The sequence below is a fragment of the Zootoca vivipara genome, chromosome 3 (assembly GCF_965207765.1).
Source record: "Zootoca vivipara chromosome 3, rZooViv2.hap1.1, whole genome shotgun sequence".
In the NCBI taxonomy this organism is placed as follows: domain Eukaryota; kingdom Metazoa; phylum Chordata; class Lepidosauria; order Squamata; family Lacertidae; genus Zootoca; species Zootoca vivipara.
In genome coordinates, this window is record NC_142586.1 from 108,465,331 (window position 1) to 108,493,041 (window position 27,711).

Below are 27,711 nucleotides of genomic sequence, written 5' to 3' on the forward strand. Positions count from 1 at the left end.
AAGTGTGATGACGTTTAAGCCCTTTGCAAAGAGGTTTGGGCTTTGAAATGCCTTTTGTTAAAAATTCAGTTCAAGTATGTGTGTTGTTCACTCACAGGCTGGCATTTTTAGCATGTATGCATGCGAAGAAGGTTTTGCCACCGGTGGGAGAGATGGCTGCATTCGACTGTGGGACACTGTTTTTAAACCCATAACTAAAATTGATCTCAGGGAAAATGAGCAAGGCTATAAAGGTAATGAAAATACTTTTGACCCAACTCTACGTTTCTATGATTCTATTAAATTATTTGTAATGTATTTAATGCAATACAAAACATGAGTATTTTTACTCTTTTCTCTTCCTCTGAGTTTGAATTTAATCCTTGTTGCTGTGATCCTGAGGAGGCAGTGGAATACATACAAGAGTTAGCATATCTGCCCTTCAGGTTTTGCCTTTGTTTTCACAATTGTAGCTTACGAAACTACCTCTTCCCCAAGTGAAGCAAAACCAATTGCTTCGTTTCATGTTGGGTGGTGCTGCAGAATAATTGGAGGTGGCAAAATGAATGGGTATAGCATTTGGATTGCAAATTGCAATGTGTGTGTGTGTGTGTTACTCTGATACTCAAACTGCCTTAACAGACAATGTAGGAAGCTGCATTATAGCAGGTCAGAATATTTGTCCACCAAACCTAGTATTTTTGGGCCAGCTTCAGTTTTGAGGGAGTCCAGAGAAAGCTGCTCTCTTGTTGAGTCTCCTCCACGGTTGGTAACCCCTCGTGGGATTACCTTGTGGCAGTGCAGTACAATGCTTAGCAGCAGCAGAAGCAGCACTCTGCATGATTGCATCTAACAATGCTATGTGTGGGAGTATTATGGGATATGATGTCATATTCTGGTCCAGTGCTGGATTCCACAGAAAAGGAGTCAAGGCTGGACAGAAGTTTCAGGACCATGGATAGCTCCTAGTGAGCAACTTGGCTAGCAACTGGCTTCTTTTCTAGCAAGTGTTACAGACTGAGGTGCTCATGTGAAGATGCTCTAAGTTGTGGGCACCCTGAAAGGATCCAGCTGGAAACAGGACCCTTGACTGGATGGATCCCAGTCTGATCCAGACAGTTCTTATGTTGTAAGTCCCATGTATTTTAATGGAGTGAATCTTCCTTCCAGAAATATGTGTGTGGAATTATGCTTGGCATAAAAGTCTTGCCTAATAGCTATAACATTGTACTGTCACAAAAAAAAGTTTTTCTTGCTCCTGCTACCTGAAAATGCTAGAGATCTTCTCCATTCATTTGTTTTAGTGTCACCTGCCTCCAATATGATGGCAGTGTGGCCCCATTTATGCTTCTATAAATAGCGAATAAGAGATTTTGATGCTGTTTATGCTGTTGCATTTTTGTAGTTAGTGGTCTATCCATTAAGTTATCTCCCCGGATAACTTCTCTGCAGGATCTCCTTTGTAGACACAGTTTGAGCTTCATCAGTGTTAACAGCATTAAATCCATAGAAATGGGCACTGACATTTCTCCAAGGCTGAAGCACCTGTGTACTCGGCGGACCTCAAAATGATGGGGATAAAAATAGCCACAGCCAATTAAGAGATATAGCTGGGAATCACAAATCAGAATAAAGTAACAAAGCTATCTTCCCAACCCTTATCCTTCTATACATCCCACAGAACAGAGATTTCAGAAATCACAGACAATAGGATCTCTCGGGTGGTGCAAAGAAATAGGTACAGAAGGCAACATGAAGACACAGCAGAGATGAAATGGAGATTGAGGTAGGGGCCAATAGCAAAAGGCTAGCTTCATTGCAATTGCAATTGGGACGAATCCCCTAAGCCAATCAGCAGGTGTACAATCTAGAATCTTCTAGCACTTGAACATATGTGTGCTCCCACACAGCTGAAATCACTTTCCAATTAGTCTCTGGCCTTGAAGCACTGTAGTACGAGGTAACACAGGCACTTCAACCCAATGATCTCATCCTAGTTACTCTAAAGTATCCTCTTCTCACAAAGGCCGGTTTTTGCCCAGAGACCTAAGCGAGGAAACCATTTTCTCGAGAACCTCCAACTAATTAATTGACCTAAGAACCAGGAGCGGAGGAAGGGGGGTGCGGTAGGGGAGAGCCACCCTTGGTATCACCACTGAGGGGGGTGACAAAATGCCAGGTGGCACTCCTGGGAGAGATGCAGTGGCTTAGGCGAGCGCAGGCTCCTCCTCGGAGGCCCTGTGGAGCTTTCCTGCCCTGGCTGTCCCCGACTCGTGGCTGGCTGGCTCCACTCCTGGGCACAGGGCAGGCGTGCTGCCCCAGGTTCCCAATCGGCTTGCTCCGCCACTGCTAAAAAGATAGACTCAGATGAATATATTTGGAATCAGAGGGGCGTTTTCATCAATTGTTTGTTTGTTTGTTTTTCAAAAAAGAATGCTAGTTCTTTGGGTAATAAGCAAATTCTGCAGGATTTGTAGATAGTCCAATATTGCATAGGTGCTTGTATACGTATATGGTATGTTTGAATAAATGGGTGTGTGGGTGCTTTTTCTTCAGAAGAAGCTGACTTGGTTATTCCTGTGGTGTTTCAAAGAACCTATTAGTGTATCAATAAGAAATGCCCCATAGTAAATTTGGAATGAGATAACTCTGAGTTACTTTGACTCACCCCAGATTTATTAAAAGATACATTTGTTGGCATGGACAGAGTGGGGATGTTGTGTTGTGTTTTGAAACATTGAAAAAGATTCCTACAACAGTTTTTTTGTCTGAAGACCCTACAAGGTCAAAAGTAAGCAGTGTAACTGATAAAATATTTTCCAGCTTCTGGAGGTCAAGCCTTTATCTAAGGAAGAAAACTTTGTTAATTCCCAGTAACTCCAGGTCTTAAAGCCCAGCTGAATCAGTTTAACTGAGGAAAACCAAGCACATTTGGGGATATAGCTCATAGGGGTGGGTGCAGAAAATGTTTCAGGAAGAGTGATGCAATGTATTTTATTCCTACACAAACACTTGTGTGTGTGTGTCCGTGTGTCCGTGTGTCCCCATATATACCTGTATTTATATATATATTTGGTTGTGTCTGTAAGAGAGAGAGAATGAGAGAGTGGGGAATGACAAAGCTAATTTCTAGGGTAAGAATCACATAAAAACTGTTCAGGTTTCTGTTAATTGGTTCTCTGGGAAACAATCAGACTCTTGCTTCTCAAACTAATAACTCTGGGAGTCAATTAAGACTGGGTAGAAAGCCAAGTTCTGCCAGAGACATAGCAACTACTCTCTCATTGGTTGAAGGTCAGCACTGAACTCTGTTATTAAGGAATGCTAGCACATTTGTTCTGTGTGGTGGTGTAGGTGAGAGTTAGAAGGAGATGTGCTGTATCAGATGGTTGAGAGAGAGAGAGTAAGGATTTATTTTGCTTTGCTTTGTATATAGAAACTCTGTTTTTCTTTTATTTAATAAATCCTGTATATAGTTATTCTGCGTCCAGACGTCTAGTCATTGAAACCTCTGGAAGTTTCCGTGTTGTGCAGCGATACTCTGCTACGTTTGGGCTAAAGCAGCTAGAGCTACACCTGACACTTTATCAAAATTGTGGACTATCCTTTTGTTTTAGAGCAATTCCAGTTTCCATATATATTTTTACAATTGTCAGGAGAGCGACAGTCACCACATTTATGGAGGGGCAAAAATCTTCTCTTCGGAATGATAGGCAACAGTAGGATGCCATTATTTATTTATAAATGTCATTTATCCCTAATGTGCTGCTTGTAAAGGCATGTCAGTTAACCTCCCGCAGGGGGTCTAGAATGCATTCCAGCCTTGAAGGGGGTCTCATTAGGGGTTCATCAAATTAATGTCATTTATTAGCCATTGATTCTGTGTAGAGAACATTTGGAGAAAAGCACACGAGGGCAAATAAAATTGCAGCTTGCAGATGTAGAGGTATAAACTATTAATACTAATTGGCTCATTGAGACAAAATTCCGCTTGCAGAGAATTGTGTAGATGCACTTTGACTCCTTTTGTTTCCATGAGGGGAGGGGCCCCTCTACACGGGGGGAATGTCTGCGTAACTGCCTATGCAAATGTCCTGAAAAGACTGGAGAAGTTATGTGTTCCAAGTTCTCAAGCCCAGGAAATCTGGAGACAACCTGTTCTGGTCAGGGTTGCATTCCCTTAGACGAAGCTGCTTCATATTTTGCGGATAATCCAGCATCCAGCATTGTCACTGGAGGGCAAAGTTTCCTCGGTGATGAGGAGTTCCTGTTTCCAGCCCCATCTGATTTGCCAAGTATATAGCCCCTTTTTGGCAGAAATGACTTGGCCATGATGCTTCATGAGCTCTAAGTGTGGCTACTCTTGAAGACAACTTGGCAACTTCAACTGGTTCAAAATGCAGTGGCCAGATTATTGACAAGAGTTAGGTTTAGAACTCATGTAGTGATGTATGCAAGTGAGAGCTGGATCATAAAGAAGGCTGATTGCCGAAGAATTGATGCTTTTGAATTATGGTGCTGGAGGAGACTCTTGAGAGTCCCATAGACTGCAAGAAGATCAAACCTATCCATTCTGAAGGAAATCAGCCCTGAGTGCTCACTGGAAGGACAGATCCTGAAGCTGAGGCTCCAATACTTGAATTCTGCATATAAGTTAAATAAGCAGGGAGACAATATACAACCTTGCCGTACTCCTTTCCCAATTTTGAACCAATCAGTTGTTCCATATCCAGTTCTAACTGTAGCTTCTTGTCCCACATAGAGATTTCTCAGGAGACAGATGAGGTGATCAGGCACTCCCATTTCTTTAAGAACATGCCATAGTTTGCTGTGGTCGACACAGTCAAAGGCTTTTGCATAGTCAATGAAGCAGAAGTAGACGTTTTTCTGGAACTCTCTAGCTTTCTCCATAATCCAGCGCATGTTTGCTATTTGGTCTCTGGTTCCTCTGCCCTTTCGAAATCCAGCTTGCACTTCTGGGAGTTCTCGGTCCACATACTGCCTAAGCCTGCCTTGTAGAATTTTAAGCATAACCTTGCTAGCGTGTGAAATGAGCGCAATTGTGCAGTAGTTGGAGCATTCTTTGGCACTGCCCTTCTTTGGGATTGGGATGTAGACTGATCTTCTCCAATCCTCTGGCCATTGCTGAGTTTTCCAAACTTGCTGGCATATTGGGTGTAGCACCTTAACAGCATCATCTTTTAAAATTTTAAATAGTTCAGCTGGAATATCATCACTTCCACTGGCCTTGTTATATCCTTCAGCAGGATACTGGGCTGAATTAGACCCTTAGGCTAATTAGACCCTTAGGCTGAACTAGCCAAATTTTTCAGAGTCTGAACCAGGAATTAATATTAGACCATGCCATGTAGTGACTTAATCCCCATGAAACGTAGCAAACCTGTAGTTTGATGGAAGAATGAGATTAAAGTCAGTTTTATTTTCAGTTTTTTGGAAGCAGGGCACATCTGCTTATTGTACAATAGAAGAGAGCTTTATCTGACAAAACAGATTGCAAGCCTGCCAGCAGCGAGAATTAACTGCTCTGTAGTGCTCATCCATATGCACTTCGTTAACATAGTCAGTGATGGTAAACTAGAGAGCGAGAAAAGGACCAATATCTGATTCGTATCAGATAAAATACCTCTCAATTAACAGCACTTAATAAAGAAGGGCATGTGCATTTACATAAATTAACCTTTGGCTACTACAAGAGCTGAAGAATGGAAAGAATGGTGTTTTGTGAACAGGTGTCAGCAGTTACCTTAAAAAATATATGTGTGTGTGCCAAATCAGATAATCAGCATCTGAAATGAGGTCGTTCCACCTTGCGGCCCATGAAGAGATATAACAGGCCTGCTGGGCCCTGTTTTTTTGCAGACCCTGGCAGGCAGGCAGCCTTAACAAGCCCCAGGTGAGCTGCCTTTCATCTTTGATAGACAGCACTGGACTTGGCAGTTGCGAGCCCATCCACGCTACCTTTTGCCCTGCTGCATCCCCACAGGAAAAGACTCTTATTTACTGCTGAATCAGAGCAAATGTCCATCAGATTTTCCACGGATTGATGTTTGCTCCGATTCAGCAGTAAAGAGAGGATTTCCCTGGGGGGAAAGCAGCGGGCAAACAGAAGACTGCTCAGACCCGTGCCTAGAAATCATGAGACAAGCAGGAAACAAGTGGCTTTACATGATTTCCAGTTTATGCATGGACTCCCAGAAACCAAATCCTCATGTAAGCTGCGAGTTACCTGTATTCTTATTCATTGTAGAGTTAATGAGCTGCACTGAATACCAACTGAAGGAGCACTGGCCCACTGCAGGCAGAAGCTAGCCAGGGCTGAGTGCTTTTAAGTCTCATTGCTTTCAGTGCACATTTTGAACACCCACAGGAAACAGTACAACTTAAGTACAGTTGCCATATGCCCTCTTTTTCCAGGATGCATACTTTTTTCCAGGGGTGAAATTTCTGTCTGGGTGGATTTTTTTAATTTGCCAAAATGTCTGACTATATTGCCCTTGAGGCACGATTCCAACAGATTCCATACGAAAAACGCTCATGTCCCTGTGGCCGCCCCGAATCGGTGGTGCATGCCTTTCTGGCTTGCACTCTTTATAAAGACTTGAGGAATGAGATTATCACCCCTCTTTTATTGTCCATTCCGGGTTGCCCAACCACTGCCACAGTGTCCTTTCTCTTGGCAGATCTAGATGAGCAGGTGACAGCAAAGGTTGCAAGGTTTTTAGCTGGGCCAATCAGAATAAGATCCACCATTTGACTATTGATTCAAAACCCCAAAATGTATTTTATATAATTGACTTTTTATTTCTATTCTTTGTATATTGCATTGTTGTTATACTGATATGGCTGATGACTGACACAAATAAAGAGTTATTCAATTCATTTCTATACTGGATGAGGCACAGGCATAACTAGTGGTTGAAGACTTGCTTTCCTCTCCTCTTCTCCTGCCCCCCTCAGTAATATATCACAGCTTCTATAGCCTAGATATAGTAGGGGTATTTAAAATGAGAGTCGTCATAGTATGCTCTTATATGCTCTTCAGAATCTTCTTCTTCTTCTTTGGCGATCCCTCGTAGCCGAGTAAGATTGTATTCTATGAACATGGTCTTAACAGTGAGTCCATAAGTGACTGTGGAGGCCAATTCTGGATCCACGCGTCCTTCCACAGTGGGGACATAGGTTTCCGGGCAGGAGTTAATCACAGTGAGGGTTTGCCAAGTGTGCCTTCCTCTTAGCACGTTTTCCCCTTTCATCCTGAGTTTGAGGCAACCCTAACTTAAGTGCTTAACTTTGGCTGGATCATGGTATAATGGATCAGTGTGTCTTGCTGTTGACCAGAAGGTTGGTGGTTTGAGCCTTCTAACTCTATGATTCTATGTCCCATATAAACGGACTGATAACCAGCCATCGTTGTTCTAAGGCTATTCTGTCCTCTCCCAGGTTTGTCCATCCGAAGCGTGTGCTGGAAAGCAGACCGGCTTTTAGCAGGGACGCAGGACAGCGAAATATTTGAGGTCATTGTGAGAGAAAGAGACAAGCCGATGCTCATAATGCAAGGTCACTGCGAAGGAGAGCTCTGGGCCCTGGCGGTGCATCCCAAGAAACCGTTAGTTGTTACCGGCAGCGATGATCGATCCGTGCGGTAAGGCAAGAGTGCAAGAAGATGGCCTATGGACTGTTGCCACATACATTTTGGGGAGCTGCCATGCTTTAAAATGGGATTGGGGGCATTTGCTTGTTGGTAAACATCCCAGGGAGGGACACACCAGTGGGGAGTCGGGCCAGAGGCACAAAGTAAGTAGAGCAATGTATGCAGCAAGCCTTATAAAAGTCAGAGGTTTCTGTACACACACACAAACATGCATCATGAAAGAGGACGTGCAATGAAAGCAGATGCTCCACCACTGAACTATGGCTCTGAAAACTATTCCTGTTCTGCTTAATTTTTCTCAAGAGGAAGGCTCAAGCATTAATTGTTCTGAAACACCAGTAAAGCTTCCGAGATCTGAGCTTTTTTACTGGTGAGGTTGTTGCTAAGTAACCCATTTATGGGATGCGGGAGGATGCAGCAGCCAGCATAAGTTTCCAGTAAATAAACTCAGTGGCCAGGTGTCTGATAGAATAAGCTGGAGTAGTTCCAAGAGAACGCAATTCTTTGGGGTGGTTAAGGATTGCAGAAGTCAAGGTTTTAGACAAGTGGATAGCAGAGCTTCCCAAGGAAGCTGAAGCAGACTTTCTGAGAAGTGCAAGCAGCTGCTAGATTTTGAGCAGTCTTAGCTTTTTGGCAACTTTCTGCTTAGAAAAGAGCATGCATCTGTGTCTCCCCTCCTGCTGCGACAAGCTCCCCTTCCCCCTTGTCTCCCTGACCCAGAAGAGGCATGAAAAGGGCAGAGTAGAGATTGGCTGCATACATGCACAGTCTCCAATTGTTTGGGGAAAGCCCTGGAAAGGAGGAGACGACGATGACTTCTTCTTTATTAAATTTGTATGCTGCCCTGTACCCGCAGGCCTCAGGACGGTTCGCAGGATAACACAAAGACAACTGTGTGGAGGTGGGGATCTTTAGTCTCAGCAACTGATTTCATGGAGTAAGACCCACAGGGAACGCTGCCACTGGGCTCATTAGTCCTGACACTCAGCCAAGTCTGTGAATATTGTGTTTTTGCTAATAAAGAGTTAACTCCAACTTGGAACTGTGTGATTTACTGACCGGCACACTCTGTGTCATGAGGGCTAGGAGAGACCCTGGACAGCCGCCACTACCAGTCAGCGTAGACAACATAGAACAAGATGGACTAATAGTCTGACTTGTTAAAAGGCAGCTATGCTCCTTCCTAATTTTTCTAAACATTCAAATGTGGAACCTTTCTCCTTCTCCTATATTCCTTGCATTTTCAGACTGTTGGTCTGAAGAAACTGTCTTGAGCATAGTCGTTAATATAAGGTTTGCCATGCTCCCCCCCCCAATGAAACCAAACCCTTTCGATGAACTCCTGCATTAAACTTGATCTTCCTAGTTGACTTAGTACATTCCTGTATCGCTTCAGTTTGATGTCAGGGTAATTCTGTAATTCACGGGAAAAGCCGAGGAAGCCAGTTTCCTAGGAGACGGGCCTTTCCCTCTCATTTTTATCATTCTGAGCATCTGATACTAACTATTCTTGATGTGCTGAACATGTTGAAATATCTGTGATTTTCTGATTCATGCCTTGCATATGCTTTGTGGCATCATTTGCATATTGCATTTAAAAAAAAAACTTTAGCAGAAACTGGTGTTTGCTCCTGGTGGAAAGATTTGTCAGTGTACTGGGAGTGGAACATAGCTGGGTGGCTGAGCACATGCTCTGCATGCAGAAGGGCCCACATTAGGTTACTGGCATTTCCAGTTAAGACAATTAGGTAGCAGGCAAGGGAAAAGATTTTTCCTGCAAACCCTACAGGGACACTACCAATGAGCGCAGATAACACTGGGCTGGGTTGACAAATAGCCTTAAGAAGGCACAAGCAGCTGCCAGTGTTCCAGGTGCAATGTTCTGGCTGGGTGCGGGTTGTTGGTGTAATGTAGATAATGTTGGTTCTGGGTATAGAAGACTCAATCTGGAGACAGACCATAGTTCTGCTTTGTTTTGCTGGAGACATTAAGATAGTGTGATGTATACATGGCCCCCGGGGCATCACATCTTGTTAAAAATGTATTGTTACCAAGTGGTCATTTTAATTATTTATTTATTAAATTTGTTTGTCACCTTTTTTAAAACAAGTTAACTCAAAGTGATTTACAATATATCTTCTTTTCTTCTTCCTTGGCGATCACTTGTAGCCGAGTAAGATTGTCTTCCATGATCACGGTTTTAACAGTGAGTCCGTAAGTGACTGTGGAGGCCAATTCTGGATCCACACATCCTTCCACAGTGGGGACATTGGTTTCCAGGTGGGAGTTGATCATGGTGAGGCTTTGCCAAGCGTGCCTTCTTCTTAGCACATTTCTCCCTTTTGTCCTGAGTTTGAGCGTCTTCAAAGCCCATGACACCTTTGCTAAAGACTGTTCTCCAACTGGAGCGCTCACAGGCCAGTGATTCCCAGATTATGGTGTTTATACTACATTTTTTAAGATTTGCCTTGAGAGAGTCTTTAAACCTCTTCTGTTGACCACCAGCATTACGCTTCCCATTTTTAAGTTCGGAATAGAGTAGTTGCTTTGGAAGACGATAATCAGGCATCCGCACAACATGACCAGTCCAACAAAGTTGATGTTGAAGAATCATTGCTTTTACAGTATAAACAATATATAAACAGACTAACACAGGGCAAATGACTTAGTCACTCAGGACAAGGAAGCAGCAAGTGTACATTGGCTGTTCTCCATCAACATAGGGCTGCACCCCCCCAAAAAAAAATCATCCAAATAGCCCGAGGACTTCTGCATGCACAACAAGATTTCTCCCACACCTCTCGCCATGGATCTGGATCCCCATACATGCATGCTTGATTTCGTCCAGGGTTTCTCCCAACCCTCCAGAGCAAATTGTGCATGGGGCATGTGGGAAAAGAAGAGGGAGTCCTGTTGTGCAGGCAGAATTCTTTGCACCAAAACGATGTCTCTGTTGGATACAATCCATGGACCATGAGAGTGTTCCTACTTTCTATCCAGCAGGCCTGAAGTTTCAGGGAGTATGTACACACTTTGTTTCCTATCCAGTTCCTAATGCAATTAAATATTCCAGCTCACCTACTGATAGGCATTCCAGAGCTCTGGAGAAGGAAGCCCTGGGAAATTCTAGCGTAAATAACTCAGTAGCCTATTACCCGTCATTAAGGTTAGAAGAAACCACCCAAAAAAATGTGCATAAAACCTCTCCAGCATCTCAAACACCTATATTTTAATCGTAGCATCCAAATGATTATTGAGGGTCTTTTTGTGTGAATTTGTTAATGATACAATTAAAAATGCAGGTTTTCATCATTTGGGAACAGTGTAATAGGAAGTGAGAGCAGCAAGTAGAAGCCGGACAAATGTTTCTGCTACCAAGTAAAAATAAATAGTATATTCTGCAATGATAAGTTTTCTCTTGTCCTTTTCATTCTTGTGTAGCTTATGGAGCCTTGCTGATCATGCCTTGATTGCCCGTTGCAATATGGAAGAAGCTGTGCGAAGTGTATCTTTCAGTCCTGATGGGTCTCAGCTGGCACTGGGAATGAAGGATGGTTCCTTCATTGTTCTGAGAGTAAGGTGGGAGAAAAAGAAAAATTAATCTAACGAAAGCAAGCATATTCTAAAAACTTGGACCAAATATGAAATTGTGGGTGTGACTTCCGCCATTCTATAACAAGTCCATAGCCCAGCTCATAATTTTCTGATAAGCCATGGTTTGTTTGCCGGAGAACGAGCTGTGTGCCCATAAGTTCTCCTCTCCCTTCCTTGCCACTCCCTTTCTCCACTAACCAGATCCTAGTTTGATAACCTGATTTTAAAGCAGCACTTAAGCAACAGTTTCCCAGTTCAGACAGCATGAGGAATATTTTTAACATACCATAATATTGTCTTTGAAGCTGGGCACAGCTCCCCCCCTTTTCTTTAAACCAATATTGGCATGAGAAAGGGATGCGTCTCAGTGGGATATAGGCTATATTTCTTCTTTACAAGGGCTATTCTGTATGTGAGATACAAATGCTGGTTTTACATTACCATAGAATCATAGAATTGTCATATCGGAAGGGACCCCAAGGGTCATCTAGTCCAAGGAATCGCAACAGAAGCATCCATGACATATAGCCATGCAACCTCTGCTTGAAAACCTCAAAGGAAAGAGTGTCCACCACCTCTTGTGGGTGTCTGTTGCACTGCCAAGCAGCTCTTACTTTCAGAAAGTTCTTCCTGATGTTGAGTTGGAATCTCCTTCCTTGTAACTTGAATTCATTGGTTCAGGTCCTAGCCTCCAGAGTAGGAGGGGGCAATCTTGCTGCACGCTCCATGTGACAGTATTTGAAGATGGTTATATCTCCTCTCAGTCTGCTCTTTTCCAGGCTAAGCATACCCAGTTCTCTCAACTGTTCCTCATAAGGCTTGATTTCCAGACCCTAATTACTTGGACTATTACTTACCATGATCAGGACACTAGACTTCTTTTGATGTAGCCTAGAATAACTTTAGCTTTTTGCTGCTGCCTTATATTGTTGACTCATGTTCAGCTTGTGGTCTGCTAAGACCCATAGATCATTTGCACATGCACTACTGGCAAGCCAGGTGTCTCCCATCTTATATTTGTGCAGCAGATTCTTCCTGTCTTAAGTGCAGAACCTGACACCTCTCCCTGTGGAATTCTGTGGAATTCAAACTATAATACAATATCTAAGACATAAAAGGTGGAATAAGGACACAGTTAAAAGTTGTACAGCTTCTAACACAGCAGATTGCAATTGCTACAACAGGTAGGGTTGCCAGACTCAATAGAAGACAGGACTTCTGTGCCTTTAATTGCCCTGCTCTCTTTTGAGTCTGGAAACCTTAAAGAGAAACCAGCATACCCTTTGCTTGGAAATTAAACAAAGGGTCTGCTGGTTTCTCTTTAAGGTTTCCAGACTCAAAAGAGAGCAGGGCAATTAAAGGCACAGAAGTCCTGTCCTCTATTGAGTCTGGCAACCCTAACAACAGGCAGAAAAATCATTAAGTGGTCTTCCAAGACCCTTGGTAATTTTTAAGTAGTCCCTGCACAGGGGCAGTTTGGGAACCACTGCTATAAATCATAGGTTAATTTGCACACACACAAAATATTTGGCAAAACAAATCCAAGTGACAAATCCACGGTTGGCCGTGGGGCCGGGTAGGATTTTTTCCACTTGGATTAGCCAATCTGTTTTTTTCGCCTACCTCATAGCATTTCATCACAACTTGGTTTGGCGGTTAGGCATTGGAAATTTGCATAAATAAAGAAGGGGGGGCAGATTACATCATCCTCTGCCCGAAACTGGAGATTTAATCCCGTTAAAGGGGTTCCGGGGGCGGTAGCCTTGTCCTGGGCCTACGGAGGTCAGGGCCTTAGGGCACCCCCCAACGGTGGCCACAGGAGGTGTCTCAGTAGATATATATCACTGGGCTCCTTTCTGGTGGTTAATTTCTCCCAGACTGTAACACACGGGTTACAGTCGGATATAGTCGGTTAGGGTCCAATGCCTAAGCCAATACCGCTCAACATCCTTAACCAATAAAGTTGTGGCCTTTTCACCCACTTAAACTTACTTCACTGTGTCTTGTGCCTTATTTCTGGGGAGGGAGGGACATTGCCACACAATAAAGTACCATGAATCTGTCTGGCTTTTATTTCAGATGACTGTTTGCAGCTGTTTTGAGACAATAGAATTCTAAATCAGTGTTTCTCAACCAGTGTGCCTCCAGATGTTTTGGGACTACAACTCCCATCATCCCTAGCTAGCAAGACCAGTGGTCAGGAATGATGGGAGTTGTAGTCCCAAAACATCTGGAGGCACACTGGTTGAGAAACACTGTTCTAAATAAAACCTTTTAATGATACTTGTTTATTTATTTTAACATTTTGGGAACTGAAAGGTGGGCTCTTTTTAATCAAAGTAATAAATAGAGGTGAAACTCAGAAAATTAGAATATCGTCGAAAAGTGCATTTATTTCAGTAATGCAACTTATTATTTTTTCTTTTTCTTTTAATTTTTACAAATGCTTTCTTTTGGAAATTCCACAGTAATAAAACAAATAGTTATAATAATACAAAAATAAACAAAAAAATAAACATCGCTATTACATTTCATTAATTACATTCCATTTATAATTGACCCGCCTAATGACAAATAATTACAATTACAACAAATAAAGTCTTGACATATCTTGCTTTGCATGTCATGGATCTATCTCATATATTGGTTTCACCTTTTAAGTTGCGTTACTGAAATAAATGCACTTTTCGACCATATTCTAATTTTCCGAGTGTCACCTGTAAGTCAGGACTCTTGAGATGGCGTGGGCTTGGTTTTTGTTTTAACGTTTTGCATCTTCAGGCCTGCTGCTGACATTTCCACCCCTTTGCAGAGATATGACGGAAGTTGTTCATATCAAAGACCGGAAAGAGGTAATTCATGAAATGAAGTTTTCGCCAGATGGCTGCTATCTTGCAGTGGGTTCCAATGATGGCCCCGTGGATATCTATGCAGTTGCGCAACGGTACAAAAAAACTGGAGAATGCAACAAATCTTCTAGCTTTATTACTCACATCGACTGGTCTCTGGACAGCAAATCCTTGCAAACTAATGATGGTGCGGGAGAACGCTTCTTCTACAGGATGCCATGTAAGACCTCTCCTTTAGCTTTGCATTGGTTTTTAAACATCTGTAAATAGAACTGTGCAGTTTTAAATTTCACAGGTATAAAGGCTGATTTGGTACCAGGGAAAGGCAAATCTGTCAGCTTCAGTTTCTAGTCAGTTTCTCGTTTTCAAGTCGTAAGTTCAATTTCCCACATTTTCACATCCGCCTGTGATTTGTTTTTAAAGTCCTCAGGAAAATCCACCAGCTTTTTAGTGCAAATTTCTCCCAGTATACATATTTTGATGTTGGGAAAGATTGAGGGCACTAGGAGAAGGGGACGAAAGAGGATGAGATGGTTGGACAGTGTTCTCGAAGCTACCAACATGGGTCTGACCAAACTGCGGGAGGCAGTGCAAGACAGGAGTGCCTGCCGTGCTATGGTCCATGGGGTCATGAAGAGTCGGACACGACTAAATGACTAAACAACAACAAAACAACATATTTTTGCAAAGAAATTTCCCCAAATAAAATGCATCCCTCCCGCTAATATATATGTTTTAATGTACATTTTTCCATAGTGGGTACATTTTTGTACACAATACTTGACTAGAGAACTACATACATTACAAAATTCAGGGAAGTGCAAGTTTTGAAGGATGGTTCTCACAATATCTTAGAAATAGTGCAGCTTAGGGAAGTTCTTTAACTGCAAACCTGCGTTTAGCTTCTTTCCCATCCCTGCTTGCTTTGCAGTCCTCAGGCAGGTCTGCTTGACTTGCTTGATATGAGCTAACAAGAGGGACTAGTCCAAGGTCACACACACACAGTGAACTTCATTACTGAGCAGGGCTTTGAACCTGACTTTTCCTCATCCTAGTCAGACTCACTACCCCATCTGAATTATGTCCAAAGTCGTGCTCAAATTGAAATCATTTTGTGTTGATTCAGGAAAGAAATGTGATAAAATATGTAACAGAAAACTTTTTTAAAACAACAACAACAACAACCAAATTCCTTTCATTAAAAATTATTCTGGAACTGGTGGGAAAGGTCTAGGATTTGACCTGGTGCACCAGAAATGATAATGGAGTAGCCATTATCAGAATTTAGAACAACTCCAGAACTAACTAAGGTTTCTAAATCTTCAACATTGTCGCCATCTTCCCTGTAGTAGAACATGAAACTATAATCAGGTCACCTTGAAATTAATAATAAAAAAGCAAACAAATAATAACACAGACCATTGTTAAAAGTGGAATCTGCAACAAAATGTTGCAGTATAGCCTAACTGCCAAAGGGGAGTGCCCCTGCCCAGAGTTCCAATCAGCCATTTCCTCCAAGTAGAGCATTCCACTGTTCCTTCCCTTCCTCTATTTTTATTCTCCAGCCGTCATTCTGTATTCGATGGCTTCTGAGCATGCACAGTGCTCATTGGGATTGCTTTGGAGTGTCTGCAAAATGGGTCCAAATGCATGCAGGTTACAATCAGACTTTTTTTTGGGGGGGGAGCGTCTTTTGAAAAGTCTTCAAAAAATAGGGAAGGGTTGCATGGGTGCCCACAGGGGGTGGCGAGGGGTGGCTTGCTCATTCTAAATATATGTGTTTATTTTAATGTACACACACACATATACATGTCCAGCCAGTGAACAGGAAGTTTAGAGTGGTTTCAGAGATCACTCCTATTGAGCATGGAAGCCAGACTCCATCTCTCTGCAGTTTTCCGGAGGAGAGCCTTCTGGGGACAGCAGGCAGCTCAGATGAACGCCGCTTCTTCTGAAGCAACAGCGATGTTACGAGATTTGTAAACCCTAGACTTACAGTGATAATATAAACAAAGGAGTTGTGGCGCATTTTTGTGATCAGGCAAGGAGTCCGGTGCTGCTGCTACACCCAGCCCTACTTTTTGAGCAGCCAGTGATGATGGCGAGTGGCCAAGAATAGAAGCCAAAATTAATTGTGTACAATCGAAACCAAACTGTTGACAAGATTCTCAGGAAACTCGTAGTGAAATATCCATATATATCTGGAGGTGCCAGGGATTGAACCTGTGACCTTCCGCACATGAAGACTTACCAATAAATTGTGGTCATCCCACAGCTGACATGGAGGACATCCTTAGCAGGCAGGTTGATATGGAACGAATCCCTTAAAACAGGAAATTTGAAAACCGCCGAGGTAGAAAATTCCGTTCCGTTACTTCTTCTGAAATGCAAATGGTTAAACAGCTTATTAACCTGATTTCGTTCCAGCTGGAAAGCATTTAACAAGCAAAGATGAAATCAAAGGGATTCATTGGGCTTCCTGGACGTGTGTGATGGGATCAGAAGTGAACGGGATCTGGCCGAAGTATAGCAACGTTACAGACATCAACTCTGTGGATGGAAATTACAATAATGCAGTTCTGGTGACTGGAGACGATTTTGGATTAGTTAAATTGTTCAGATTTCCTTGTCTAAAGAAAGGTAAGACTCTGTCCTGTGCATAACTGATTGCTTGCTTAATAGTTGGGATTGATCATTTAATGTTTCCTTAGTGGATCTTGAGCCACTTTCAGGTGGGCCTCAGCACCAGAGACTGCCCAGTTCCTCCGCCCTGCTCCCTAACCATGTCGTATCCTTTTGGATGGACCAATGCCAATAATTTCTCTGTATCATTGCGATGTACATGGACAATATCAAAAAGATACTAGTATGTAGGTGAAATATACTCGGAGTCGAGAGTGAATTTCATGCTCTTTATTCAGCTCATATTCATCAAGGAGAAGAAGAGAAGACGAATGGCTCTTTTCCCAAAACCATCTGCTTATATACATTATTTACACAATGGGCCTTGCGTGATTGGCTACTTCAGGGCTACACCTGTGGGCCAATTATATTGTGGATTGACTTCTGCCTGCAGCCTGATTGGCTGCTCCTACAGGCCAATCAGGTAGCAGATTCACTTCTGCCAGCCGCCTGATTGGCTGCTCCAGCAGGACAATCAGGTTGCGGATTCACTTCCACCTGGAGTTGGATTGGGTAGCTCCCGCTGATTCTGAATCCTATTGTTCTAGGATTCAGCTCAGTACATAACACCCCTCCCCTCTAAGTTCCAGTCCTGCCCGGGAAGTTGCATTCGTAGTCCCCAAGGTCTGCTGGCCGCCTCCGTGTGCGTTGTGGCCTGGGGTGTTCCTTGGTCAGGGGTTCTGGTTCTGGCTCGTGTTCCGAGGCTGCTGGCTGTGCCGGGGCTGTCTGGTCTGGCGCCACTGAACCACTAGGTTGTGACTCTGGTTCCGGTGTCCTTCCAGCCTCGGGGCGCCCCTCTGTGCCTACTGCTTCTGCTTCCCCTGCCCACCCCTCTCGCTCTACAGGCCTCACTGCCCTGCTGTCCCCTTGGGACCCCTCTGTCCCGCTCTCCTCCCGGGTTCCTCCTGGGAATCGTCGCCGTAGCTGGTCGCAGTGGCGGCGCCAACATTGCCCCCCTTCTGTTAGTACCTCGTACGACACGGGACCGGTCACCTTGGTGACTGTGGCGGGTACCCATGCTGGGCCTGCCCCAAAATTCTTTGCATACACTGGGTCCTGGGCCACAAATGTCCGGGGGTTCCTGCCTTTCCCCACCACTACCTCATCCTGAGCTCTGTCGGGGTGAAGTCGGTCCAGTCTAGTTGCAAGGCGCCGGCCCATGAGTAGTTCAGCTGGGCTCCGGCCCGTCGTTGTGCTTGGGGTGCTGTGCTGTGCTAGAAGAAATGCGGCAAGGCGGTATTCCCAGTCCCCTTGTGTTATGCGGCGGAGGCTGTCCTTGGTGGTCCGCACCATGCGCTCCGCTTGGCCATTGGTGGCAGGGTGGAATGGTGCTGAGCGGATGTGGCGGATGGCGTTCTGCGCTGTGAAGGTCTGGAACTCCTCTGACGTGAATGCGGTTCCATTGTCCGAGACGAGGGTGTCAGGGAGCCCGTGGGTTGCAAACAGCTTACGTAGTACCCGGATGGCTGCCGCCGTAGAAGTGGACGGTACCAGTGCGACCTCCAGCCATTTGGTGTAGGAATCCACCACTATGAAGAATGTTTTTCCCTGGAAGGGGCCAGCGAAGTCCACGTGCAAGCGTGACCATGGATGTCGGGCGGACTCCCAGGGCTGGACTGGGGCCCTTGGGGGATCCGGGCGGGATTCTTGGCAGGTCTGGCAGTGTTGGACCCAGGCCTCTATCTCTCTGTCAATCCCCGGCCACCACACATAACTCCTGGCAAGGGCCTTCATCCTCACTACCCCTGGGTGTGTCTCGTGTAGGGCTGTGAGGACCCTTTTGCGGAGGGGCTGGGGAACAACAACCCTGCTTCCCCATAACAGGCACCCCTTGTGGGCCGACAGTTCATGTTTGCGGTTTGTGTAGCCAGCGAATTCTGGCCCAGGGCTGCTGCTGGGCCATCCTCGCCACACCCAGTCCAGGACCCGGGAGATGACCCTATCTTTTGTGGAATGGTGCGCAACTTCTTGTGCCTGAATGGGTCGGTCGGGAAGCAGCTCCAGGGTCATAACCTCTTGCGCAGGCGCTGGGTCGGGGCCTGTTTCTGGTAGTGGTAGCCTGCTGAGTGCGTCTGCGTGGCCCATCGCCTTCCCAGGGCGGTGGATTAGTGCATACTGGTAGCCGGCAAGGAAAATTGACCACCTGAGGACACGTGGAGACAACACTTGGGGGGTCTGCTTCTCGGGGGCAAACAGGCCAAGCAACGGCTTGTGGTCAGTCACTATGGTAAAGGGCCGCCCGTACAAGAAATCATGGAATTTTTTTACGCCCTTCACGATTGCCAGACCCTCCTTGTCAATCTGTGAGTAGTTTCGTTCGGCTGCAGCAAGCGTCTGGGAGAAGTATGCCACCGGCACCTCTCTTCCATCCGGGAGTTGGTGTCCCAGGACAGCGCCGATGCCATAGGGAGAGGCGTCGCATGCCAGCACCACTGGCAGCCTCTCGTCGAAGTGTGCCAAGACCGAGTTCGAGACGAGCAAGTCCTTGACTGCCTGGAATGCGGCCCTTTGTCGCTGGCCCCACACCCAAGGGGCCCTTTTATCTAGGAGTCTGTGTAGGGGCTCCGCTACCGCTGCCTTATGGGGAAGGAAGGCATGGTAAAAGTTCAATAGTCCCAAGAATGACTGAAGTTCGGGCTTGCTCTTGGGCGCTGGGGCCTCACAAATGGCCCGTACCTTGTCACCGGTTGGATGGACCCCTTCTGCGTCCACCTTAAATCCCAGAAAGTCCACCTGCGGCACTCCCAGTAAACACTTTTCCCGCTTCACCTTGAGGCCCGCCGTCTGGAAACGGTGCAGGACGGAGCGGAGGCGGTCCTCAAATTCCTCTGGTGTGGGCCCGGCGATCAGTACATCATCGAAGAAGGGGGTGACGCCAGGAATCCCTTTAAGGAGAGAGTCCATTAGATTCTGGAATATGTCTGGTGCCACGCTAACGCCAAATTGCAGCCGCTTTACTCTGAATGCCCCTCTGTGCGTCACAATCGTCTGAGCCTCTGCTGTGGCTTCGTCCACAGGCAACTGTTGATACGCTTGGGCCAAGTCCAGTTTGCCAAAGATTTTTGACCCAGCCAGGGTGGCGAGGACATGGCTGACCACTGGCACTGGGTATGCATGGGCCATGAGAGCCTTGTTTATGGTGCATTTGTAGTCTGCACAGATGCGGACCGAACCGTTAGGCTTGACGGGTGTGACAATTGGAGTTTCCCAGGGGGCGTTGGGCACCGGCTCCAGCACTCCTTGCTCCACGAGCCGGTCCAATTCCTCGTCTATGCGGGGTTTCAGGGCGAACGGGACCCGGCGGGCCTTGTGCCTGATGGGTCGTACAGCGGGGTCTAGCTGTAGGGCAATGGGGGGTCCTGTATATCGTCCCAATGCCCCATCGAAAACCCCTGGAAACTCTTTGCATATGGCGTCCACGTCCACTTGTAAGCTAGTGCGGTTCACCCCGGTAACGGCTAGCCCCAGAGGTCCAAACCATGCCAGTCCCAGTAAGCTAACGTAGGGGCCCTTAACTACCAGCAAGTCCAATTGTTGCTTTCGCCCTCGATATTGCACCCTGAAGGTCCCCACCCCCATTGTAGGGACCTTACGTTTCTGGAAGTCCCGGAGGGTGAATGGGGCCGGCCTTAGTTTGGGACCCCCATTAGGGCACAGTTCCCTTAATGTTCGGGCCGAGATTATGGATAGAGTTGAACCCGTGTCCAGCTCCATGCGGCATGGGGCTCCCTCTATCTGTACCTCTATATAAATTTTCTCTGTGCTGGGATGGGGCAACTGGAATACCTGGTAGTCCGTGATCTCCGTCGAGTTGCCTTGGTGCATGGTGCCGTGTGACCTGGGGCTCCTGGGTCGGTCATCTGATGCTTGTCGACGGGTGAGTCGAGCCCGACACACCCGGGCGATGTGTCCCAATTTTCTGCACTGCCTGCACTCTGCGTTGCGGAAACGACAGGTCCTCCTCTCGTGGTTCTCCCCGCAGCTTGCACAGTTCCCTCCTTCTCGTCGAGGCTGCTGTGGTGTGTGTGCTGCTTGAGTGCGCCGCTGTACTCGGTGTACTTCCTCCCTGTCAGATTCGGATTCGTCGGTGAGGTCTTCGTGGTAGACCCTCGGTTGGGATGGCGGGGCCGGTCGTGCCTCTTGCGTTGACCTCTCGGCGGCTTCGGTTGCCAGGGCTTCCTCCAGAGCAATCTGGAACGTGAGGTCTTTTTTGGCGTAGAGGCGTCGTTGCAACATCTCGTCCCTCAGGCCACCGACGAGGCGGTCACGAAGCATGTTCTCCAACTCTGAGAAGTTGCATAACCGGGCGGCTTGGCGGAGGGAGGTCACAAACCCAGTTATGGTTTCCCCTGGGGCTTGCCGCTTTGCGTAGAAGGCATTTCGGCAAGCTACCACCGAGGGCTGTGGTGAAAAGTGCTCCTTCAGCCGTTCCATTATTGTTTTGTAAGAGACGGTAGCGACATCTCTAGGTGCAAGGAGAGCCCGGGCGATTTCAAACGTCTCCTCTCCACAGACGCTGAAGAATGTCGCCCTCTTCATGGCATCGTTGGTGACTTCTTTCGCTTGCAGGAGGAAGTTGAAACGGGCGGCGTACCCTTCCCAGTCTCCTGATGCTGGTTTGAATGGCAAGAAGCTGCTGTTGGTTGCCATTCTGGGTTCCTTGGGTCCTGGAGCTGAAGCCTGGATGCACGGTGCGATGCAGCGGTGCAGCAGGTGGCGGTGCTGCGGTGCAGTGCGTGGTGGCGGTCAGCTCAGCAGGATCCCACCTTCGTCGCCAGTGAAATATACTCGGAGTCGAGAGTGAATTTCATGCTCTTTATTCTTTTTTTTTCCATATAATTTTTTATTAATTTTATATACAATAACAAATCACCTAAAAAGGAAGAGAAAGCAATACCATACCCAAAAAGAAAAGTAATCCACAGGTATCCCTTTACAGCTTACATACCTCAAATAAAGTTATCATCTTATACAAATCGTCAACCTGGGTTTATATCTCAAATTGCAATATTTTCCTTCCTGATCCACATTTCCTTCTTCACCTCGTCTTCCCCCATTTGACTTCCCCCTCTCTCTCTTATGGTTTTATTTCCATCCGATTATTTTCGTCCCTATATGTTTTAACAGATACCCTTATCCATTTTATTCTTGGCTGTATATTTACGTCCTGGTTACATACCCTCTTGTTGCATTTTGTAATGGCCATTTACCGATTTTTTTTTTTCCCCATTTTGTTTTCTCCTTGGTCTTACTTTTACTAAATCTTACAATAGTCTTTCCTATAAATTATAAATTTTTCCCATTCTTTTTGAAACTTTTGTTGTTTTTGGTCTCTAATTCTCCCCGTTAACCTCGCTAGCTCTGAGTATTCTATCAACTTCTCTCTCCAGTCTTCTATTGTTGGCACCTCCATTGTTCTCCATTTTTGCGCTAGAATAACCCTTGCGGCCGTGGTGGCGTACATGAAAAGTTTGTGATCTCCTTTCTTTATGCTTCTGCTTAAAATTCCTAGTAGCATTTCTTCAGGTCTTTTTGGGAACGTATATCTTAACAGTCTTTTAAGTTCATTGTATATTTGTTCCCAATAGATTTTTACCTTTTCACAGAGCCACCACATGTGGTAATAGTCTCCTTCTTTGATGTTACACTTCCAACATTTTTTATTACTAGACTTATTAATTTTTGCAAGTTTGACCGGCGTAAGATGCCATCTAAACATCATTTTCATGATGTTTTCTTTTAAAAGAGTGCAAGCTGTAAATTTAATTTGGTACTTCCATAGGTTTTGCCACTGATCAATACTGATATTATGACCTAGATCTAATGCCCATTTAATCATGCACTCTTTAGTAGCTTCATCTTTCGTATTCCAGTCTAGAAGGAGGTCATACATCTTGGTTAACAATTTTTCTTTACCTTCCAGTATTTCTAGTTGAAATTTAGATTTTTTACTCTCGAAACCGTGATTTTTATTGTCTTTTTTGAACAAATCATATATCTGGTGATATTGTAGCCAGCCTATACCCCTTTCTTTCAATTGTTCATAGGATAAGATTTTCCATCCCTCTTCAGTTTCTATAAGGAGATCTTCATAACAAAGCCAGTTTGTTTCCATGTTCGTTTTTTTGATTGTTAAAATTTCTGTTGGCGACAGCCACCTTGGGGTTCTCCTTTCTATTAGGCTTTTAATTCTGCTCCAAACTTCATACAGTGGCCTCCTAAACACATGTGATAGGAAGCCTCTGTGCGATTTTACTTTTTCATGCCAAAGGTAGCTGTGCCATGTAAACCTGTTGTTGAAACCTTCAAGGTCCAAAAGATCGGGATCACTTAAAGTTGCCCATTCTTTTAGCCATATCATGCATGAAGCCTCATAGTAAATCTTAAGGTCTGGCAATGAGAACCCCCCCCCTCTCTTTTCTATCTGTTAAGATCTTATACCTTATTCGTGGGGGTTTCCCCTGCCATATGTACCTAGAGATTTCCTTCCTCCATTCCTCAAATATGCTGACACCTTTTACTACCGGAATCATTTGAAATAAAAATAAAAGCCTTGGTAATATATTCATTTTCACTGTGGCGATCCTACCCCACAGTGACAGGTATAGTTTTTTCCATGTTTCTAGGTCTTTTTTGATGTCACTCCAAGTTTTTATATAGTTGTCGTTAAACAGATTTATATTTCTTTCCGATAACCATATTCCTAGGTATTTTACTTTTTTCACTATTTCAATACCATAATTCCTTTGCAGATCTTCTCTTTCCTTCTTCATCAGATTTTTAACTATCATTTTGGTTTTATTTTTATTTAGTCTAAATCCTGCTACTGCTCCAAATGCGCCCATTTCCTTCATTAATTCTGCTAGACCAACGTCGGGATCTTCCAGGATTATCACCAGGTCGTCGGCGAAGGCCTTCTGCTTGTATTCTCTCTTTCCAATCTTTATCCCACTTATCCCCTTGTTCTCTCTTATTTTGTCCAACAATACTTCTAAAACTAAGATAAATAACAAAGGGGATAAGGGGCACCCTTGCCTTGTTCCTTTCCTGATGTTTATCTCCTCTGATAATGTATTATTTATTATCAGTTTGGCCCTCTGCTTGGTGTATATTGCTTCAATGCTTTGTCTAAATTCCCTTCCCATGTCTCTTTTTTCTAATATCTTTTTCATAAACTCCCAGGATATATTGTCAAACGCCTTTTCGGCGTCGACAAATATCAAAGCTGCCTTTTTATCAATTCTTAACTCCAGGTATTCAATAATATCTACCACTGTTCTCACATTGTTTTTCATTTGGCGGCCTGGTAAAAATCCTGTCTGGTCTTTGTGTATAAGTTCGGATAGCACTTTTTTAAGTCTAGTTCCCAGGATATCGGCGAATAGTTTGTAATCTGAATTCAGAAGAGAAATCGGCCTATAGTTTCTGACATCCATCAATTCTGAATTTTCTTTCGGAATTAGGGTAATATAGGCCTCTTCCCAGGAATTTGGAATCTTTCCTTTTAACATAATTTCATTCATTAATTTAGTTAAGATAGGCGTCACCTCATCTTTCAGTTCTTTGTAATACTTGGCCGTCAGCCCATCTGGGCCTGGCGCCTTTCCTATTTTCATTTTTTTTATTCCCTCCTGTACTTCTTCTTCTGTTATATGGGCATTTAATAAGTTAGTTTGCTCTTCTGTTATTCTCCTTAATCTGCAATTTTCTAAATAGCTGTCTATTTCCTCTCCTTTTTCCTTCCCCTTCTGGTATAATTCCTTATAAAAATTTTGGAATGCATTCCTTATACTTTTAGGGTTTCCTGTCACCTTACCATCTTTTTGTATTTGACTAATATAGTTTTGTCTTTGTCTTTTTTTCAGTTGCCAGGCTAGAAGTTTGCCACACTTATTTGCATGTTCAAAATTCTTTTGTTTAATCCATTTTAATTTCCATTCCACTTCTTGACTAAGCAGAGTGGAAAATTGAGCCCGCAACATCTTTATTTTTTGTTTTATATCTTCGTTCCCTGGGTTCAAACTCAGTTGTCTTTCATTTTCTAGCAAATCTTTTGTTATTTGATCTTTCTTCTTTTCTCTTTCCCTTTTTTTATACTATTTTGTTTTATTAGGAAACCCCTCATAAATGCTTTCCCTGCATCCCAGACCCAGTTAAGTTCTGATCCCTCTTTTAAATTAAATTTAAGGTATTCCTTGAATGCTTCCCGGGCTTTATCAACAATTCTTTGGTCGTGAAACAGGCCTTCATTCATTTTCCACCGAAAGGGGGAAGGTTGCTCATCTGACATTTCTAGATATACTGGATTATGATCTGAAAGTGTCCTGGGTGGAATATCTATTTTCAAAATTTTAGTGCTTAGTTCTCTCGATAGCCAAATGTAATCTATTCTTCCCGCACTTTGATTGGGTTCGGAAAAGAACGTATATTGTTTAGATGTGGGATTTTTATGTCTCCAGCCATCGATCAGGTCCAGCCTTTCCACCATTTTAAGAAAAGAACTTGGTAATTTACCATCCTTACTGACTTTTTTCCTTTTCGTTCTATCTAGTAGTGGGTCCACCACCCCATTAAAATCTCCCATTAGGAGCATTTTTTCCTCTATATACTCTAATAACCTTTTCTCTAATTTTTTATAGAATATTGCTTTCCTCTGATTTGGAGCATATATTCCCACTACCAGAATCTTTTCCCCCTGTACCATGATTCGGGCTGCTATTACTCTCCCCTCTTCATCCTTAAAAGCCAATTCCGGTTTAAATTTTTCTTTGATATATAATACCACACCTCTCTTTTTCTTTTCGCTTAAAGATGTAAATTCCCTTCCTAATTTTTTATTCACCAGGACCCTTTCGTGTTTTTTTGAAATGTGTGTCTCCTGTAAACATATTAAATCTAATTTTTCTTTCGTCAGGACATATTCAAATTTGTTTCTTTTACTTTTATTATTTAGTCCATTCACGTTCCAAGATTTAATTTTCAATACCATGGTTTATTCCTTTAAATAGATTTTTATTAAGTTTATGAAAATACCGGTTTTGGTCCTATGACTGTTCCTCTTTATCAATATCTACGTCTGAATTTCTTTCTTCTTCATCAATGCTTTTCTCTTCTCTTTCCCCTAACATGTCTTCTTCATTATCATTTTCCTCCCCTCCTATTGCCCCTTCTTCACTACTTTTTTCCATTCCTAAGGCCTGTCCGTACTTTCTTCTAAACTTTCCTATATCGTTCTGGTTTTTGACCGTAGTTCTTATGCCTTTATAATAGAAGGTGAGTCCAACCGGGTTTTCCCATCTAAAACCAATATCATTTCTCCTTAATACTTCAATGAACTCTCGAAATTTTTCTCTTTTGCGTAACAGTCTAGTAGGCACTTCTTTAAATATGGTTATTTCCCTCCCATCGATTGCCAGTTTACTTATAAAGCTTTGTCTAAGGATTTCATTCCTTAGAAACATCGAATTAAATATTACCAAGCAGTCCCCCGGGAGTTTTCTCGCCTTTGCCTTCACTGACTTGACTTTGATTCTAAATGCATTTAGAATTGCCCCTTCTATCTCCTCTTTGGTGCGTCCCAACCAGTTCGCTATTCCATTTGAAAGTTTTTCCTTTATATTCTCATCTTGCTCCTCAGGAAGGCCTCTAAATTTCAAATTTTGCTGCCTCTGTCTAAGTTCCATAAGAGCCATATTATCTAACATTTCTTCTTTTTCCTTCTTTAGTTTAGCTATCTCCTCCCTTAAACCCTCAGTTTCTTTCTTTATCTCTTTCACCTCTTTCTGCACTCTTTTAGTGTTTTCCTCCAAGCCTTTAGTTTTCCCTGCTACCTCTTTAATTTCTTGAGTCAATTCTCCTACCACCTTCTCAAATTTTAGATCTATTGAAGCCTGTATATCACCCAATTTTTTTTCGATATTCTGTTCACTTTGCTTAATTTCTTTTTTGATTTCATTTAAGAGTCCCTCCCAGTCTTTACCTTCTTTACCTTCCTCCTGCCTGGAGGGGCGTCTATCAGATGGCGTTGCCATTGATTTTGCTCCTCTTTTCTCCCCCATTTTACCAACAATCCACCCCTCCCCTAACACTCCACTAGTTTTAACCTTTCCTTTCCCCCGAGGTCCCTTATTTGTTTAAATTTTCCCCCCGTGGGAGGGGATAGAGAAGATACAAAAAAAAAAAAGACACAACCCCCCCAAAAAAGGCTCATATTCATCAAGGAGAAGAAGAGAAGACGAATGGCTCTTTTCCCAAAACCATCTGCTTATATACATTATTTACACAATGGGCCTTGCGTGATTGGCTACTTCAGGGCTACACCTGTGGGCCAATTATATTGTGGATTGACTTCTGCCTGCAGCCTGATTGGCTGCTCCTACAGGCCAATCAGGTAGCAGATTCACTTCTGCCAGCCGCCTGATTGGCTGCTCCAGCAGGCCAATCAGGTTGCGGATTCACTTCCACCTGGAGTTGGATTGGGTAGCTCCCGCTGATTCTGAATCCTATTGTTCTAGGATTCAGCTCAGTACATAACAGTAGGATTGAAATGAAAAGCAAAAAGCTGAAAATGTGGTCTGATATCTTTAACTCGAGCTTGTTAGTGGTTTGGTGCTGGCTCCTACCAAGGAACCTTCTGGTCAGTAGTCCATTGGTAATATATAAAGTTCGCTGTGCCTGCCTGATTTCATTCTGTAGGACATACTAGGCCTTGACCAACTCTCAATCAAGTATTTGACTGGCTGTGGATCCAATGGAATCCCCTCCAAGTCAGGTCAGTCCCCAATCCTGAAGACACTACTTGTTACAGTTGGTAGAAATAACATAAAGAGCGTAAGAAGTCATGCTAGAACACAGCAGAGGCTCATCTAAGTCCAGCATTTCGTTCACACATTTTACAACCAGATGCCCACTGGAAGCCCACAAATCAATACCTGA

The 27,711-nt window shown here is 44.0% G+C and overlaps 1 protein-coding gene across 2 annotated transcripts in view; it reads left to right on the forward strand.

The window, feature by feature from the left end:
- Positions 1 to 27,711, forward strand: part of EML6 (EMAP like 6) — a 165,604-nt gene that overhangs the window by 60,305 nt on the left and 77,588 nt on the right. For both annotated transcript variants that reach the window (XM_088667421.1, XM_060273134.2), the window contains 5 exons: positions 98 to 233; positions 7,441 to 7,642; positions 11,093 to 11,230; positions 14,058 to 14,314; positions 16,522 to 16,734. In XM_088667421.1, coding sequence (XP_088523547.1) covers positions 98 to 233; positions 7,441 to 7,642; positions 11,093 to 11,230; positions 14,058 to 14,314; positions 16,522 to 16,734 — 946 coding nt within the window. The remainder of the gene's footprint in view (positions 1 to 97; positions 234 to 7,440; positions 7,643 to 11,092; positions 11,231 to 14,057; positions 14,315 to 16,521; positions 16,735 to 27,711) is intronic.